General features: G+C 31.5%; 1 protein-coding gene across 1 annotated transcript in view; it reads right to left on the minus strand.

Moving 5' to 3' along the window:
• Positions 1 to 370: 370 nt before the first annotated feature.
• The window catches only part of LOC119607426 (ras-like protein family member 10B), a 51,326-nt gene continuing 34,598 nt past the window's right edge, over positions 371 to 17,098 (minus strand). The window contains 6 exon segments of the mRNA XM_037961317.1: positions 371 to 946; positions 1,088 to 1,155; positions 3,280 to 3,393; positions 3,727 to 3,840; positions 4,567 to 4,689; positions 11,636 to 12,390. Coding sequence (XP_037817245.1) covers positions 826 to 946; positions 1,088 to 1,155; positions 3,280 to 3,393; positions 3,727 to 3,840; positions 4,567 to 4,689; positions 11,636 to 11,890 — 795 coding nt within the window. The 5' untranslated portion in view covers positions 11,891 to 12,390 and the 3' untranslated portion in view covers positions 371 to 825.

Here is a 17,098-nt window from a genome sequence, read left to right on the forward strand (position 1 = left end):
TTCATACATTGAACTGTGAATTTCCTTTATAACAAATATTATGAATGCGTATTTATAATAAATTTAAATTTGAATATAATTATATTTAGTTGAGTTGTTCTGTATGCCAATTAGTAGCGGGATTTGTGGTTTGTACAGTAACAAACATTTTGGCCATTTTAATTGCACAACAAATAAAACCAATAAATAAATTTGGAACAGCAAAAACAAACAAAAAAAAAACTATTTTTATAAAAGTGTTTAATATTTGTATTGTTATTATAATGACACGTACTTGTATTATGAATACAATTTTATTTAAACCATTAAATATTTACAAAACATGAATTAAATTAAATGAATCCTTTTGTATTTCCATTCAAGTGTATAATTTGTTGTTAAATTTATTAATATTTTTTATTACTAATCATTCATTTATACACATACATTTGTGCTTGTTTTATCTAAAGTAATTATTGTTTATTTATTAACATTATTATCTACTTATATTGAATAATATTATCAAGTATTTGTAACTAATTTTATAACTACATTTCCAATCCAGTTTCAAATTGGCTTAAAAATACTTGTTGTTGTTGTGTTCTTTCCTAATACATAGTTCTGCCATTCAAATCTAAACTATGTTTTTTTTGCCTAAATTTTTATAAAACATCTGACATTTAAATGTTGCTTGCAAATTTCATAAATTTTAATGTTTCCAGTTATTTTTTGCTAATTGTTTTGGATTTGTTTGTTACTTTTAATTTTTTACTTAAATTATAAATTTTTTTATTAAAATTTGTTAAAATACTTTTGATGCACTTAAAAAAACTTATGCAGAAATTGCTAAAGTATTGTACAACGTCCTTTATTTCTATTTGATTGTGAAAATTCAGTGCCAATGGCACCGCCACTACTGGTACAACCCATTAATTCACGAAAAACATCACCAATTTTATAATTGTATCTAATGGGGCGTGAGAATATTATAGAAAAGAAAAAAATGAAGAAGAACAAAAAAATATACATTTGCAAAATTATCTCTGAGAGTAAAAATATGTTTTTCATCCCCAGCCATCAAGGAACTAAAAGGATTTGAAATACTTACTGTGCTGAACACTCCACATAACCGCAACGCCAATGTTTTCGTACTAAAGTTGAAATATCTTTTAATTCCTAAAATGGGAAATGACAAACAAAAATATTTTATAAATAATAGCACTATAAACATAATTATCAATACTATATAATGGTAATAGCGATGTTTAAGACAGTTGGGAACTCTATACCTATGTACATACATATATAGTCTAGTCTATAGTCTAGTCTATAGTCTAGTCTATAGTCTAGTCTATAGTCTAGTCTATAGTCCTAGTCTATAGTCTAGTCTATAGTCTATAGTCTATAGTCTAGTCTATAGTCTAGTCTATAGTCTAGTCTATAGTCTAGTCTATAGTCTAGTCTATAGTCTAGTCTATAGTCTAGTCTATAGTCTAGTCTATAGTCTAGTCTATAGTCTAGTCTATAGTCTAGTCTATAGTCTAGTCTATAGTCTAGTCTATAGTCTAGTCTATAGTCTAGTCTATAGTCTAGTCTATAGTCTATAGTCTAGTCTATAGTCTAGTCTATAGTCTAGTCTATAGTCTAGTCTATAGTCTAGTCTATAGTCTAGTCTATAGTCTAGTCTATAGTCTAGTCTATAGTCTAGTCTATAGTCTAGTCTATAGTCTAGTCTATAGTCTAGTCTATAGTCTAGTCTATAGTCTAGTCTATAGTCTAGTCTATAGTCTAGTCTATAGTCTAGTCTATAGTCTAGTCTATAGTCTAGTCTATAGTCTAGTCTATAGTCTAGTCTAAAGTCTAGTCTAAAGTCTAGTCTATAGTCTAGTCTATAGTCTAGTCTATAGTCTAGTCTATAGTCTAGTCTATAGTCTAGTCTATAGTCTAGTCTATAGTCTAGTCTATAGTCTAGTCTATAGTCTAGTCTATAGTCTAGTCTATAGTCTAGTCTATAGTATAGTCTATAGTATAGTCTATAGTATAGTCTATAGTCTAGTCTATAGTCTAGTCTATAGTCTAGTCTATAGTCTAGTCTATAGTCTAGTCTATAGTCTAGTCTATAGTCTAGTCTATAGTCTAGTCTATAGTCTAGTCTATAGTCTAGTCTATAGTCTAGTCTATAGTCTAGTCTATAGTCTAGTCTATAGTCTAGTCTATAGTCTAGTCTATAGTATAGTCTATAGTATAGTCTATAGTCCTAGTCTAGTCTATAGTCTAGTCTATAGTCTAGTCTATAGTCTAGTCTATAGTCTAGTCTATAGTCTAGTCTATAGTCTAGTCTATAGTCTAGTCTATAGTCTAGTCTATAGTCTAGTCTATAGTCTAGTCTATAGTCTAGTCTATAGTCTAGTCTATAGTCTAGTCTATAGTCTAGTCTATAGTCTAGTCTATAGTCTAGTCTATAGTCTAGTCTATAGTCTAGTCTATAGTCTAGTCTATAGTCTAGTCTATAGTCTAGTCTATAGTCTAGTCTATAGTCTAGTCTATAGTCTAGTCTATAGTCTAGTCTATAGTCTAGTCTATAGTCTAGTCTATAGTCTAGTCTATAGTCTAGTCTATAGTCTAGTCTAGTCTATAGTCTAGTCTATAGTCTAGTCTATAGTCTAGTCTATAGTCTAGTCTATAGTCTAGTCTATAGTCTAGTCTATAGTCTAGTCTATATCTGGTCTATAGTCTAGTCTATAGTCTAGTCTATAGTCTAGTCTATAGTCTAGTCTATAGTCTAGTCTATAGTCTAGTCTATAGTCTAGTCTATAGTCTAGTCTAGTCTAGTCTATAGTCTAGTCTATAGTCTAGTCTATAGTCTAGTCTATAGTCTAGTCTATAGTGTAGTCTATAGTCTAGTCTATAGTGTAGTCTATAGTCTAGTCTATAGTCTAGTCTATAGTCTAGTCTATAGTCTAGTCTATAGTATAATCTGTAGTCTAGTCTATTGTCTATAGCCTAATCTATAGTCTAATCTCTAGTCTTATTTGTAGTCTAGTCTATAGTCTAGTTTGTAGTCTAGTCTATAGTCTAGTCTATAGTCCAGTCTATCGTCTAGTCTATAGTCTGATCTATATTCTATTCTATATGTAGTCTAGTTTATGGCCTTTAGTGCAGTCTCTAGTCTAGTCGAAAGTCTTTAGTCTATATTCTTTATTCTACAGTCTAGTCTATATTCTGGTCTATATTCTAGTCTATAGTCTAGTTTATAGTCTAATCGTTATTTTTTTTATATTTTGTTTTTTTTACATTTACCTGTGAATTTGCTTGAGTTTCATTTATTGTATCATATTTATTGCCAACTACAATTATACTAAAATCACGATGACTAAAACTATCCAAAATTTGATCTCTCATAGATCTGCAATACTGTTATACAAAGAAGAGAAGAAAAGAGCAAAATTGAAATTAATACCTTTAAAAGTGAAGAAATAAAAAAAGTTGCTAAAGTGTTAATAGCGCTAAAATAAAAACTGGCAATTTAAAAAGTTTGTCCAAGATTTTATTTTTGCTTGTTTTTTTTTTTTTTTTGGAAAATAAAAACTTTCGACATTTGAAAAGGCTAATAAATTTGTCAATAAATAATTGCCAAATAACACACAGGTACTTTTGGAATATAGAAAAATTTGTTTTTTTCTTTGTTTTATATAAATAATGAAAGTATAAACAAATAATAATGAATAAACAATTGCCTAAACTTACCCGAAATGTTTCCAAGTTTCCCATATCAAACACTAAAACATACGCATGAACTGTTCGCAACCCCAGTGGATGTCCATTGTTCCATTCAGCAAAATTATCAGCTGGAAATCGTTTCTGTTGAATATTTGTTAATGTTTTAGTGGATGTTGTTTTTGTTTTCGTTATTGTTGTTGTTTATGATGTTGAGCGTAATTTAAAGAAAATTAGAAAAGTTTTAATTGACCCAACATTTAATGTACTATTTCTTTTGCTTAATACTATATATTTTGTTCTATTTGGTTTTATTTCAATTCTAATGGAAATGCAAATGTTTGTGTTTGAATGGAGGAGAAAGGAAAGGAGGAAAAAATTCCATTTATATTAATGGGTTTCACAGTATTTATTAAAAATTAAATTAGAAAACACTTGCCTTCTTATTAATTTCTAATATAAACTATTTAAAATATGTTAATTATTTGTTAAAGTTGAATTAAAATAAACTTTTTGAAAAAGAAAAACTGTGAAATTCTTAATAGCTGTTGGCATTTTAAGCTTTTAAAAACAAGGTAATGATTTGTTTAATATAATTAAAATTACACTTGGGAAATTTTAATATTAAATGAAACAATTATTACAGAAAATCTTTACTAATTAAGTCAATTATAAGTAAAATTTATTGATTTTCAATAACAATATAATTTAATATTCACATTGGTTTAGAATTAAATTGAATTGTAAATTAGATTTCAATTTAAAATATATATAATTTCTTTAAGTGTAATACAACAACTATTACTACTACTCGAATAATATATATCTGTTACATTTTTTACTTTTAAAACATGAATAGAATTTATTTACCTGGGGTGGAACATCGATTACCATCAGCTCTCGTATACATGTATCACATACCAGGCAGCTCTTGTATACTTTTCGTCTGGTTGTTGTTTGATGTGTCTTGGGAAAATCATGGTAGAAAAATTGCTGCAAATATAACGAGAAAAAAAAAAGAAATGGAAAATGAAAACAAACTAACAAAAATTACATATTTGTATTTGTATAAAGTCAACAGTGGAAATTATACACACACACACACATACATCTATATTTACAAATATTAAATTTCTATTTAAAATGTAATATAAATTGGAAAATTTCATAAAAAATTGACAATAAAATTTAACTTTAGATTAAATTTTTATAAAACTAAAGTAATTTAAATTGAATTTAATTAAATGGTATTTTATATTTTAAGATAACTTTACAAATGTCAACTAGTCTCTGTATCATATTTATACTTAAACTAGCTATAACCAGTGTGCTTCGCTCCCCTCCCCTTACAATTTTTCTTTTTCCTTTTTAATGGGAAATCCCACACCCATTATTCTATTCGTATATGTACAGTAAAAGTATTTTTACAATATTTTAAAACTCTCACTATTTCCGTTTCAATAACGGAAAAAATTCCAATTTAAAGTTTTTGAGTTTAAGCTGTTATTGAGGTGCTACCATATGTTCATACAAAGTGGTGCTGGGGTTCAATATTGAAGACCCAAAAACAGTAATATACCACCGTTTACCTGATCATAACACAAGCTTCCAGGAAGAAGTCCCAGCAATAACGGAATGCATAAATTGGATTATAATAAATATGGCGCCCACAGCCCTTAATATGTTTACCGACAGCCAGAAGGCAATTAGTGCGATATTAGGTGATAGAATTAAATCTAATACCGTATTGGATTGTAAGAAATCTTTAACTGAACAGTCTCCCAGAGGTAAGGTATACATCACAAGGGTACTAGGCCACTCGGGAGTAGTCGGCAACGAAAAGGCGAATGTAATAGTTTTAAAGGGAAGTGTGCTTGAGGCAGTTAACCTAACAAACGCAAAACCATTCGATGCACCAAAAGGTAAATTAAAAAAATATGGATGAGAGAGTCCCATAATGCCTTGCCCCCAGATGAGACCAAGACGAGATATCTTCTCAAAATGAGCAAGTCTGAAGTTAGTATAATAATACGTATTCTGGGTGGACACATAGAATTACGAGCACATCTATACAAAATTGGACGTGCGGATTCAGACGAATGTAGAGCATATGGAGAGAACAGTGAAACTCTGGATCACTTCCTTTGCCACTGTCAGGCATTCCTCCAAATTAGATCCAAGTATCTTGGAAGTGATGCTATTCCGGAAATAACACTACATCCCTAGAGAATGTGTTCGCCACTTCGAAAGTTGTCCAAGCATGCCGCACTTTTATCACTTTTATCTTTTATCGAGTAAAAACATAAAAGTGCATTTTCTGGCAAAACTTCCAAAATTCGATTTTTTGAGTTAAAATATAAAAGTGCAGGTTAAAAACAAAGAAATGGATATAAAATTCCATTTTCTGGCTAAACTATAGACGATAGGGCAAAAACAATGAACATCTGTGATCACTTTTATTTCCTACCAAAATTAAATTTTTTGAGTAAAAACATAAAGGTCCATTTTCTGGCTAAACTATAGGCGCTAGGGCAAAAACAATGAAAATTTGTGATCGATTTTTGGAGTGAAAACATAAAAGTCCATTTTCTGGCTAAACTATAGACGCTAGGGCAAAAACAATGAAATTCCGTGATCACTTTTATTTCCTACCAAAACTCGATTTTTGGAGTGAAAACATAAAAGTCCATTTTCTGGCTAAACTATAGGTGCTAGGGCAAAAACAATGAAAATATGTGATCACTTGTATTTCCTACCAAAATTAAATTTTTTGAGTGAAAACATAAAAGTCCATTTTCTGGCTAAATTATAGACGTTAGGGCAAAAACAATGAAAATCTGTGATCACTTTTATTTCCTACCAAAACTCGATTTTTTGAGTGAAAACATAAAAGTCCATTTTCTGGCTAAACTATAGGCGCTAGGGCAAAAACAATGAAAATCTGTGATCACTTTTATTTCCTACCAAAACTCGATTTTTAGGTGAAAACATAAAAGTCCATTTTCTGGATAACTAAAGGCGCTAGGGCAAAAACAATGAAATTTTGTGATCACTTTATTTCCTACCAAAATCCGATTTTTTGAGTGAAAACATAAAAGTCCATTTTCTGGCTAAACTATAGGCGCTAGGGCAAAAACAATGAAAATCTGTGATCACTTTTATTTCCTACCAAAACTCGATTTTTGGAGTAAAAACATAAAAGTCCATTTTCTGGCTAAATTATAGACGCTAGGGCAAAAACAATGAAAATCTGTGATCACTTTTATTTCCTACCAAAACTCGATTTTTGGAGTAAAAACATAAAAGTCCATTTTCTGGCTAAATTATAGACGTTAGGGCAAAAACAATGAAAATCTGTGATCACTTTTATTTCCTAACAAAACTCGATTTTTTGAGTGAAAACATAAAAGTCCATTTTCTGGCTAAACTATAGGCGCTAGGGCAAAAACAATGAAAATCTGTGATCCTTATTTCCTACCTAGGGCAAAAACAATGAAAATCTGTGATCACTTTTATTTCCTACCAAAACTCGATTTTTAGGTGAAAACATAAAAGTCCATTTTCTGGATAACTAAAGGCGCTAGGGCAAAAACAATGAAATTTTGTGATCACTTTATTTCCTACCAAAATTCGATTTTTTGAGTGAAAACATAAAAGTCCATTTTCTGGCTAAACTATAGGCGCTAGGGCAAAAACAATGAAAATCTGTGATCACTTTTATTTCCTACCAAAACTCGATTTTTGGAGTAAAAACATAAAAGTCCATTTTCTGGCTAAATTATAGACGCTAGGGCAAAAACAATGAAAATCTGTGATCACTTTTATTTCCTACCAAAACTCGATTTTTGGAGTAAAAACATAAAAGTCCATTTTCTGGCTAAATTATAGACGTTAGGGCAAAAACAATGAAAATCTGTGATCACTTTTATTTCCTAACAAAACTCGATTTTTTGAGTGAAAACATAAAAGTCCATTTTCTGGCTAAACTATAGGCGCTAGGGCAAAAACAACGAAAATCTGTTATCCTTATTTCCTACCAAAATTAAATTTTTTGAGTGAAAACATAAAGGTCCATTTTCTGGCTAAACTATAGGCGCTAGGGCAAAAACAATGAAAATCTGTGATCACTTTTATTTCCTACCAAAACTCGATTTTTGGAGTAAAAACATAAAAGTCCATTTTCTGGCTAAACTATAGGCGCTAGGGCTAAAACAATGAAAATCTGTGATCACTTTTATTTCCTACCAAAACTCGATTTTTGGAGTAAAAACATAAAAGTCCATTTTCTGGCTAAATTATAGACGTTAGGGCAAAAACAATGAAAATCTGTGATCACTTTTATTTCCTAACAAAACTCGATTTTTTGAGTGGAAACATAAAAGTCCATTTTCTGGCTAAACTATAGGCGCTAGGGCAAAAACAATCAAAATCTGTGATCACTTGTACTTCCTACCAAAACTCGATTTTTAGGTGAAAACATAAAAGACCATTTTCTGGCTAAACTATAGGCGCTAGGGCAAAAACAGTGAAAATCTGTGATCACTTTTATGTCCCATCAAAACTCGATTTTTGGAGCGAAAACAATGAAAATTTGTGATCACTTTCTTTGTTTCTATTTCCTACCAAAATTCGATTTTTTGAGTGAAAACATAAAAGTCCATTTTCTGGCTAAACTATAGGCGCTAGGGCAAAAACAATGAAAATCTGTGATCACTTTTATTTCCTACCAAAACTCGATTTTTAGGTGAAAACATAAAAGTCCATTTTCTGGCTAAACTATAGGCGCTAGGGCAAAAACAATGAAAATCTGTGATCACTTTTATGTCCTATCAAAACTCGATTTTTGGAGTGAAAACATAAAAGTCCATTTTCTGGCTAAACTATAGGCGCTAGGGCAAAAACAATGAAAATCTGTGATCACTTTTATTTCCTACCAAAACTCGATTTTTGGAGTAAAAACATAAAAGTCCATTTTCTGGCTAAATTATAGACGCTAGGGCAAAAACAATGAAAATCTGTGATCACTTTTATTTCCTACCAAAACTCGATTTTTGGAGTAAAAACATAAAAGTCCATTTTCTGGCTAAATTATAGACGTTAGGGCAAAAACAATGAAAATCTGTGATCACTTTTATTTCCTAACAAAACTCGATTTTTTGAGTGAAAACATAAAAGTCCATTTTCTGGCTAAACTATAGGCGCTAGGGCAAAAACAATGAAAATCTGTGATCCTTATTTCCTACCAAAATTAAATTTTTTGAGTGAAAACATAAAGGTCCATTTTCTGGCTAAACTATAGGCGCTAGGGCAAAAACAATGAAAATCTGTGATCACTTTTATTTCCTACCAAAACTCGATTTTTAGGTGAAAACATAAAAGTCCATTTTCTGGCTAAACTATAGGCGCTAGGGCTAAAACAATGAAAATCTGTGATCACTTTTAGTTCCTACCAAAATTCAACTTTTTGAGTGAAAACATAAAAATCCATTTTCTGGCTAAACTATAGGCGCTAGGGCAAAAACAATGAAAATTTGTGATCACTTTATTTCCTACCAAAATTCGATTTTTTGAGTGAAAACATAAAAGTCCATTTTCTGGCTAAACTGTAGGCACTAGGCTAAAAACAATGAAAATCAGTGATCACATTTAAATCCTCACCTTGGATGGATTGCGTTACATGGAGGCATTTCGCTAACGCACTAGCGAAAGACGGATGAACCCTACATGAGAATGAGTTTGGCTGCAACATCGGAATATCTTACGTGAAAAGAAAACAGTCGATTGCAGACAAACAGCAATTGATCCCATGCAGAGGATGAAAAAAATAACCCACCCACAGAAAAATCTGGCCTACGACTATATGATACGGACAAACTTTGTCATAAACCTGTCAAGATTCCATCTCAAAAACCTCATCGCGATCATAACAAGACACAGGCCACTGGACATACATGCGCCAAGGCTACAACTTCCTTCATACAATGATTTCTGGACTAGCTGCAATGATGAAGAGGAAAACGAAAGCACTGTGCTTTTCCTCTGCCCTCTGGTACCCTATAAAAGACGCTTCTAAAGGAGCCCCTCTTCTGATCAGTTTCGATTCATTTTTTTTATATTTATATATCTTGAAGTTTTGGATTAATTTTTGAATCTTGGGTAATGTTTGACTCTTTCTTTAGTAATTTTTATGTCTGTTACAAACAAATACAATTATAGAGTGTTTTATGAACCCCTTTTTTACGACTAATTTTTGATTAGTAGTTACGAATATTTTTTAAGCAATTATAAGTGAAATTATTAGAATTTAATCATATTTCGGGATCATATTCGAATAATTTTTTAAGAGCACAATTTACTAAACACTTTTAGGTTATCAAAAGGAGCCAAAAATGTCTCAGTTTCACAAACATATGAAGCGACGCTTGCTTCAGACGAATTAAGCAAGACAGTAACTGCCTGAAAATGTCAGATTTGGACTGTGAGAGATCTTTAACCGTTTACAATTCTGCATCCATATGCCTGGCATCATTGGGAACCGAATTTGAACAAGTTTACCTGACGAATACTGATTTAGTAAGTCCGAGGTTAGTACGATGGGCGGTATTTTAAGTGGACACAAAGGATTACGGCGGAACGCCCCAGCGGAACGACTTGAAGTTAAGGCATCCCAAAAATACAGTTATTTCATTAGCGTTTGACCGTTTGGTTGGATCTAATTCATCTTTTGTTACGAATGTACTCCTTTGTAAGCGAAAGCGTACATAATTGCCACTTTACTGTCCCTAAGTAATTCCTCCGGGGGGATGTTACCATGATGAGAACTCCATCTTGGTGTTATTGCAATATCCCGGGGAAAAAAGGTACTACCAGTATCTCTAGTCTGCCGGGAATATAAACTAGTGATGATCAAATGTATCCTCGGCTTTTCCTTGGAATGATTTGAAATGGGGTCTAACCAGAGCACCAGAAAATCTGATACTAGGGGTGGCCAGTTACCTGGCTGTTTGAGTTGGTTGAGGTTCCTTCGAGATCCACGTATTGGCTGTGGTTTAAACCCAAATTCGCAGAGAGATAACGTTGGTTTAAGGACTGATATATCCTATGCCAGATATGTCTAGATTCTCTCTCCGGTGCTGTTGCCCTATCAACAGATGTCACTGGGAGATGTGACAGAGCAACTTATACTGAATTCCTGAAACCGTTGAGTATCTCTTACTCTTCGCGTAGTAGGGCGCCAGTATAGGTTGGGGAATTCTCAGGTTAACACTTGGTAGTTGTCTGTCATTCCGTAGATCGTTCTTTATGGTCTGAGAATGGAACTTATGTAATTGGTGAACGATCGGGAAAGACTCCTCTGCCCTACAGGAGACTAGTACTGATTTAGAAGACCTTTTACTTCAGGGAAGTTCTCGGTGCTGTTGACATCTCAACAGGATTCTTATTGTTTCATGCTACGCGAGTTATGGTTGACAGCTACCACTCAACTTGTCGGGGTAAAATTGGGTTCGAATTGAAAATATGTTTAAGAAGTGCGCCTTATATACATGGGAATAAATCCAATTATGGAATAATCACCCTATATGTACGTAGGTATTATATTTTGTTTATGAAACTCACTTGTGTTGTATTAATTTTAGTATCAAGTTTGTTGTTGCTTTTATATACTTCATCTTTCGATATAATATATATATAAATACAGATGAATATATTTCAAATTTCTTAGTGGCCTAGGTTATGATAGCAATAATGAAAAACCAGTTGTTTTCCTCTACCTATAGAAGGTTAATAAAAAGAAACATAAAAATCTAATAACATGCTGTTACTGATTCCCCTACTTTCCCTATATGTAAAAAATAAATCGATATAAATTAATTAACAATTAAACAAAAAAAAAAAAAAAAAGAAACCAACAAAGAAAACCTAAAATAATTAAACTTACCTGTAATATACTTGTTTTACCGACGCCAGTGGCCCCCAAAAATGCCGCTTTAAGGGGGCCCTGTAGCCATGGGGGCTCTGCACCACCCTCCAGAGTGATGCGCTATGCTGAAATGCACTTATTTTGTATATGAATTTCCATTGCGATTGAGATCTTTGTAGATTTTGTTGTAGAATTGTCACCGACATAGTCAACGCTGCGTGTGCTGCCAATTAAAAGTTTTTTCGAATTTGTCGGTGAAATAGTGCTCCACATTATATTTTGAAAGAACGCCAGTTTGCAATATTTTTCTATTATTTGTCTGTCTGTTTCTTTTTTTAATTAAATGTTGGGGGGTTTGAGTTGGTTTTGGTTTGGTAAAGAAATTGTGCGTTTGTGTTTTTTTTGCTGTTGTTGGTATTCGGTTGTTTGAGTTTGAAAATATTTTGGAGTAAGAGATGGTGTTTAAATGTTTTCTTTACAACAATTGTTTGTGAAGTCTACTAAATTACTGTAGTTTTTTGTCAAATGTTTTCTTAGTTTTCTTTTTTTAGTTTTTTTTTTTGTTTTCTATTTTTCAGTTATTGATAGAAGAATGAACATTTCAGTTTTAATTAAAAAATATATTGCTTTTAATTTTCCTGGAGATTTGGGAGTTTTGTGCAGTATGACGTCCAAATGATGAGACAAATGAAGTAAATAAAATCTCGACTCAAAATTAAATGTTGATTAATGATGTTTTTTTTTTGGCACAAGTTGAGGTGTTTTGAATATTGCTGGAAATAATTGAAAAGAAAATGTATAATTAAATTTTAATTGCATTTACTATTAAATAGCTATTATACAACAGTCAAGAGAAGTTATTCAAATCATCAAAAAAGATGGAGGGTATATTCCGTTCCGTTTATAACACATAGCAGTATTGGTCTTAGATCCAGGAAAATATATATGCTTGGTCCTCATTAGATTCTAAGACGACCTAGCCACGTCCGTCCGTCTGTTGAAAACACGCTAGAGCTAGAGGGCTGATTTAGAGGACACAAATACTTTTTATTGATGCAGGTTATTTGTGTTGAAAATGGACAAGATCGGTTCACGATTTTACCTGGCCCCCATACAAATGGCCCCCGTAATACAATTTAAACAGTCCTAACTGGCTTAAAAACACCAGTACAGTGATCAATTCGACATAAGCAAGTTTTACAAGAACAAAAATCTCTTAACAAAATTTTATGAAGATCGGTGGCATAATATATCCCACCTTTAACGCCCATTATGGGCTCAAAAATACAACTTTAGAGATGAAATTCACAATACCAGTGTGTTAGTTAGTTAGTTAGTTAGTTAGTTAGTTAGTAGTTAGTTAGTTAGTTAGTTAGTTAGTTAGTTAGTTAGTTAGTTAGTTAGTTAGTTAGTTAGTTAGTTAGTTAGTTAGTAGTTAGTAGTTAGTTAGTTAGTTAGTTAGTTAGTTAGTTAGTAGTAGTTAGTTAGTTAGGTAGTAGTTCGTTAGTTCGTTAGTTAGTTATTTGTTTAGTTTTTTAGTTAGTTTTTTAGTTTAGTTTAGTTAGTTAGTTAGTTTTTAGTTTTTTTAGTTTTTTAGTTATTTTTTTTTAGTTTTCTTTTTTTAGTTAGTTTTCTTTTATTTAGTTAGTTAGTTAGTTTAGTTAGTTAGTTAGTTTTTAGTTAGTTAGTAGTTAGTTATTAGTTAGTTAGTTAGTTAGTTAGTTTAGTTAGTTAGTTAGTTAGTTTAGTTTAGTTAGTTAGTTAGTAGTTAGTAGTTAGTTAGTTAGTTAGTTAGTTAGTTAGTTAGTTAGTTAGTTAGTTAGTTAGTTAGTTATTTCTTTTAGTTAGTTATTTCGTTCGTTTCGTTAGTTTCGTTAGTTTAGTTGTTTCGTTAGTTAGTTATTTTTCGTTCGTTCGTTCGTTCGTTAGTTCGTTTCGTTTTCGTTCGTTCGTTCGTTCGTTCGTTCGTTCTTCGTTTCGTTCGTTCTTTACGTTCGTTCGTTCGTTCGTTCGTTTCGTTCGTTTCGTTCGTTCGTTCGTTCGTTCGTTCGTTTCTTTGTTCGTTCGTTCGTTCTTCTTCGTTTCGTTCGTTCTTTCGTTCGTATTTCGTTCGTTCGTTTCGTTCGTTCTTTCTTTCGTTCTTTCTTTCTTTGTTCGTTCTTCTTTCGTTCTTCTTTCGTTCTTTCGTTCTTTCTTTTCTTTTTTCTTTGTTCTTTTCTTTCGTTCGTTCTTTCGTTTCGTTTCGTTTCGTTTCGTTCTTTTCTTTCTTTCTTTTCGTTTTCTTCGTTTTTTCGTTTTTTCTTTTCTTTCTTTCTTTCTTTCTCTTCTTGTTCTTTCTTTTCTTCGTCTTTCTTTCTTTCGTTCTTTTTCGTTCTTTCTTTCTTTCTTTCTGTTCTTTCTTTCTTTCGTTCGTTCTTTCTTTCTTTTCTTTCTTTTTTCGTTCTTTCTTTTTCGTTCTTTCTTTCTTTCTTTCTTTTCTTTCTTTTCTTCTTTCTGTTCTTTCTTTCGTTTCGTTTCTTTCGTTGTCTTTCTTTTCTTTCTTTCTTTTCTTTCTTTCTTTCTTTTTTTTCTTTCTTTTCTTTCGTTCGTTTCTTTCTTTCGTTCTCTTCGTTCTTTCTTTCTTTCGTTCGTTCTTTTCGGTTCGTTCGTTCGTTCGTTCGTTCGTTCGTTTCGTTCTTCGTTCGTTCGTTCTTTCGTTCGTTCGTTCGTTCGTTCGTTTTTAGTTCGTTCGTTTCGTTCGTTCGTTTTCGTTCGTTCGTTCTTTCTTCGTTCTTTCGTTCGTCGTTCTTTCGTTTCGTTCGTTTTCTTTCGTTCGTTCTTCGTTGTTCGTTCGTTCGTTCGTTCGTTCGTTCGTTCGTTCGTTGTTCGTTCGTTCGTTCGTTCGTTCGTTCGTTTCGTTCGTTCGTTCGTTTCGTTCGTTCGTTCGTTTTCGTTCGTTCGTTCGTTCGTTCGTTCGTTCGTTCGTTCGTTCGTTCGTTCGTTCGTTCGTTCGTTTCGTTCGTTCGTTTAGTAGTTTTTAGTTAGTTAGTTAGTTAGTTAGTAGGTTTAGTAGTTAGTTAGTTACAATTTGCTACAGAGCTGCACCGAATTTCAAAAGACACTTCTTGAAATTTCAACTACTTTAAGATTAAAAGGGTGATGCAATCCCATGCTATGGGTATACATAACATATAATAAAATTGAACCACTATTACATTGTTTGAGCTAAAAATATCAGGACGTAAGCTTTATATTTTGAAAGACTACTGAAACCACCAAAAACGTTCTTCTCTATATGATGATTAGGTTGAATATAAAAGGATAAACAAACCTACATAAACTTCTAATTCTTTAATATTTATTTCATAAACTTTTTCCTTGTAAGCAATTTATTGTTTTTTATTTGTTGAAAAAAAATTTTTTTTTTTGCTCCACAAAATATCATCTTTAAAGAGGAGAACAAACAAATAAATTTCTGAAACGTAAAAAAACATCATCATAAAATTAAAAACAAACAAACCAGGCAGTCATCCATCGAAAACAACAACAACAAAACATAAAACACTACAAGGAAAGAAATAAAGAAGCAATTGCCGGAGCCGTATATATTGTTCCTTACTTGGAAAAAGAAATCCAAAAACAAAAAAATTAATACAAGTATAAACAATAAAAAAATAAAGTGGGGCAAAGTAATGTGGAACAATGTTGAGTAATGTGGGTTAAGAAACAAACTGCCTCAATAACAATTTGTTATGAATGAATTTTGTTTTGATGTTCACAGCAATAAAATTCATTTTTTTGTTTTTATGAGTTTAACAAATAGAAAAAAACAGCAGAAACAAAAAAAAATCAAACATCCCTTTTTCGCGTAATGTGACCATTTCAATATTTTCTCGATATCTGAAAACAGGAAGTAGGTATGAGTGTGTGGGAGGTATCTTTGTCAGTTTGTTTGTTTTCCAGACAATCATTCTGTCTTTATGTGTGTCTGTCTGACTATTTTTTGCTTTGTGAGAATGATGCCAATAAAATTGTAATTTATCAAATCTAAAAAAATACTAAAATTCAAATAGACACACACACAAACTGACAGACAGACAAATTTACAAACAAATAGACAGATTGTTTATGGTACATTGGTATGAGGAAGATTTTTCTTTAACCCACCCTCAATTTCAAGGAGGAAAAGTAAAAACAAAACTTTTTAGTAATTTTTCCACACTATTTGCAATTGTATTTTAAATTTCTTAAATCCCCTCATTAATTGTTGAAAATACTAATTTTTAACAAATGAACTAAATAGGTTTGAAATTCAATGTCTATTTATTTGACTATACCACCACAGTATATTGCCAGTCAGCAACACAGCCAGACAGAGTCACACTAATACAGATACTCATTAAAACCGCATTACATGATAAATGATAAACCATCATAGACCGCATCCACATCTAATTCTGTTTAGTTCCTTTTTGGAAACATCCTATTTTAGAGGAATTAATATTCATTTAAACTCCTATTCGTTTGGGATGAATTTGAAACTTGTTTATATTGACACAGAAACAAAAAATTGAATTAATGGTTTTAAATATTTGTTTATCTTGCCGATTGTTTGTTACTGAAATGGAAATGCTTTCAGGATTTCGTAAATAAAACAAATAAAGGAGAAACATTTCATTTATTTCTTAATAAGTATTCAATGTAAATTTGGAATTTGATATGAAATCAATTGCAGAAAATGTGCTGAACTTGGTTGTGTAGAGAAAGTAAGATATATGTATTTATAAATAATTATTTTTGGTTTTGGTATGAACTGAAGGAACTATGAAACACCACTATCGGGAACTCTATTCGGGGATTGATGTCATCATTTTCGTTCTAACTAACTAACTAACTAACTAACTAACTAACTAACTAACTAACTAACTAACTAACTAACTAACTAACTAACTAACTAACTAACTAACTACTAACTAACTAACTAACTAACTAACTAACTAACTAACTAACTAACTAACTAACCTAACTAACTAACTACCTAACTAACTAACTAACTAACTAACTAACTAACTAACTAACTAACTAACTAACTAACTAGACTAACTAACTACTAACTAACTAACTACTAACTAACTAACTAACTAACTAACTAACTAACTAACTAACTAACTAACTAACTAACTAACTAACTAACTAACTAACTAACTAACTAACTAACTAACTAACTAACTAACTAACTAACTAACTAACTACTAACTAACTAACTAACTAACTAACTAACTAACTAACTAACTAACTAACTAACTAACTAACTAACTACTAACTAACTAACTAACTAACTAACTAACTAACTAACTAACTAACTAACTAACTAACTAACTAACTAACTACTAACTAACTAACTAACTAACTAACTAACTAACTAACTAACTACTAACTAACTAACTAACTAACTACTAACTAACTAACTAACTAACTAACTAACTAACTAACTAACTAACT

This window comes from Lucilia sericata, unplaced genomic scaffold, assembly GCF_015586225.1.
Source record: "Lucilia sericata isolate MDLA Ls3-8-SP2 unplaced genomic scaffold, ASM1558622v1 Contig000694F_arrow, whole genome shotgun sequence".
In the NCBI taxonomy this organism is placed as follows: Eukaryota; Metazoa; Arthropoda; class Insecta; order Diptera; family Calliphoridae; genus Lucilia; species Lucilia sericata.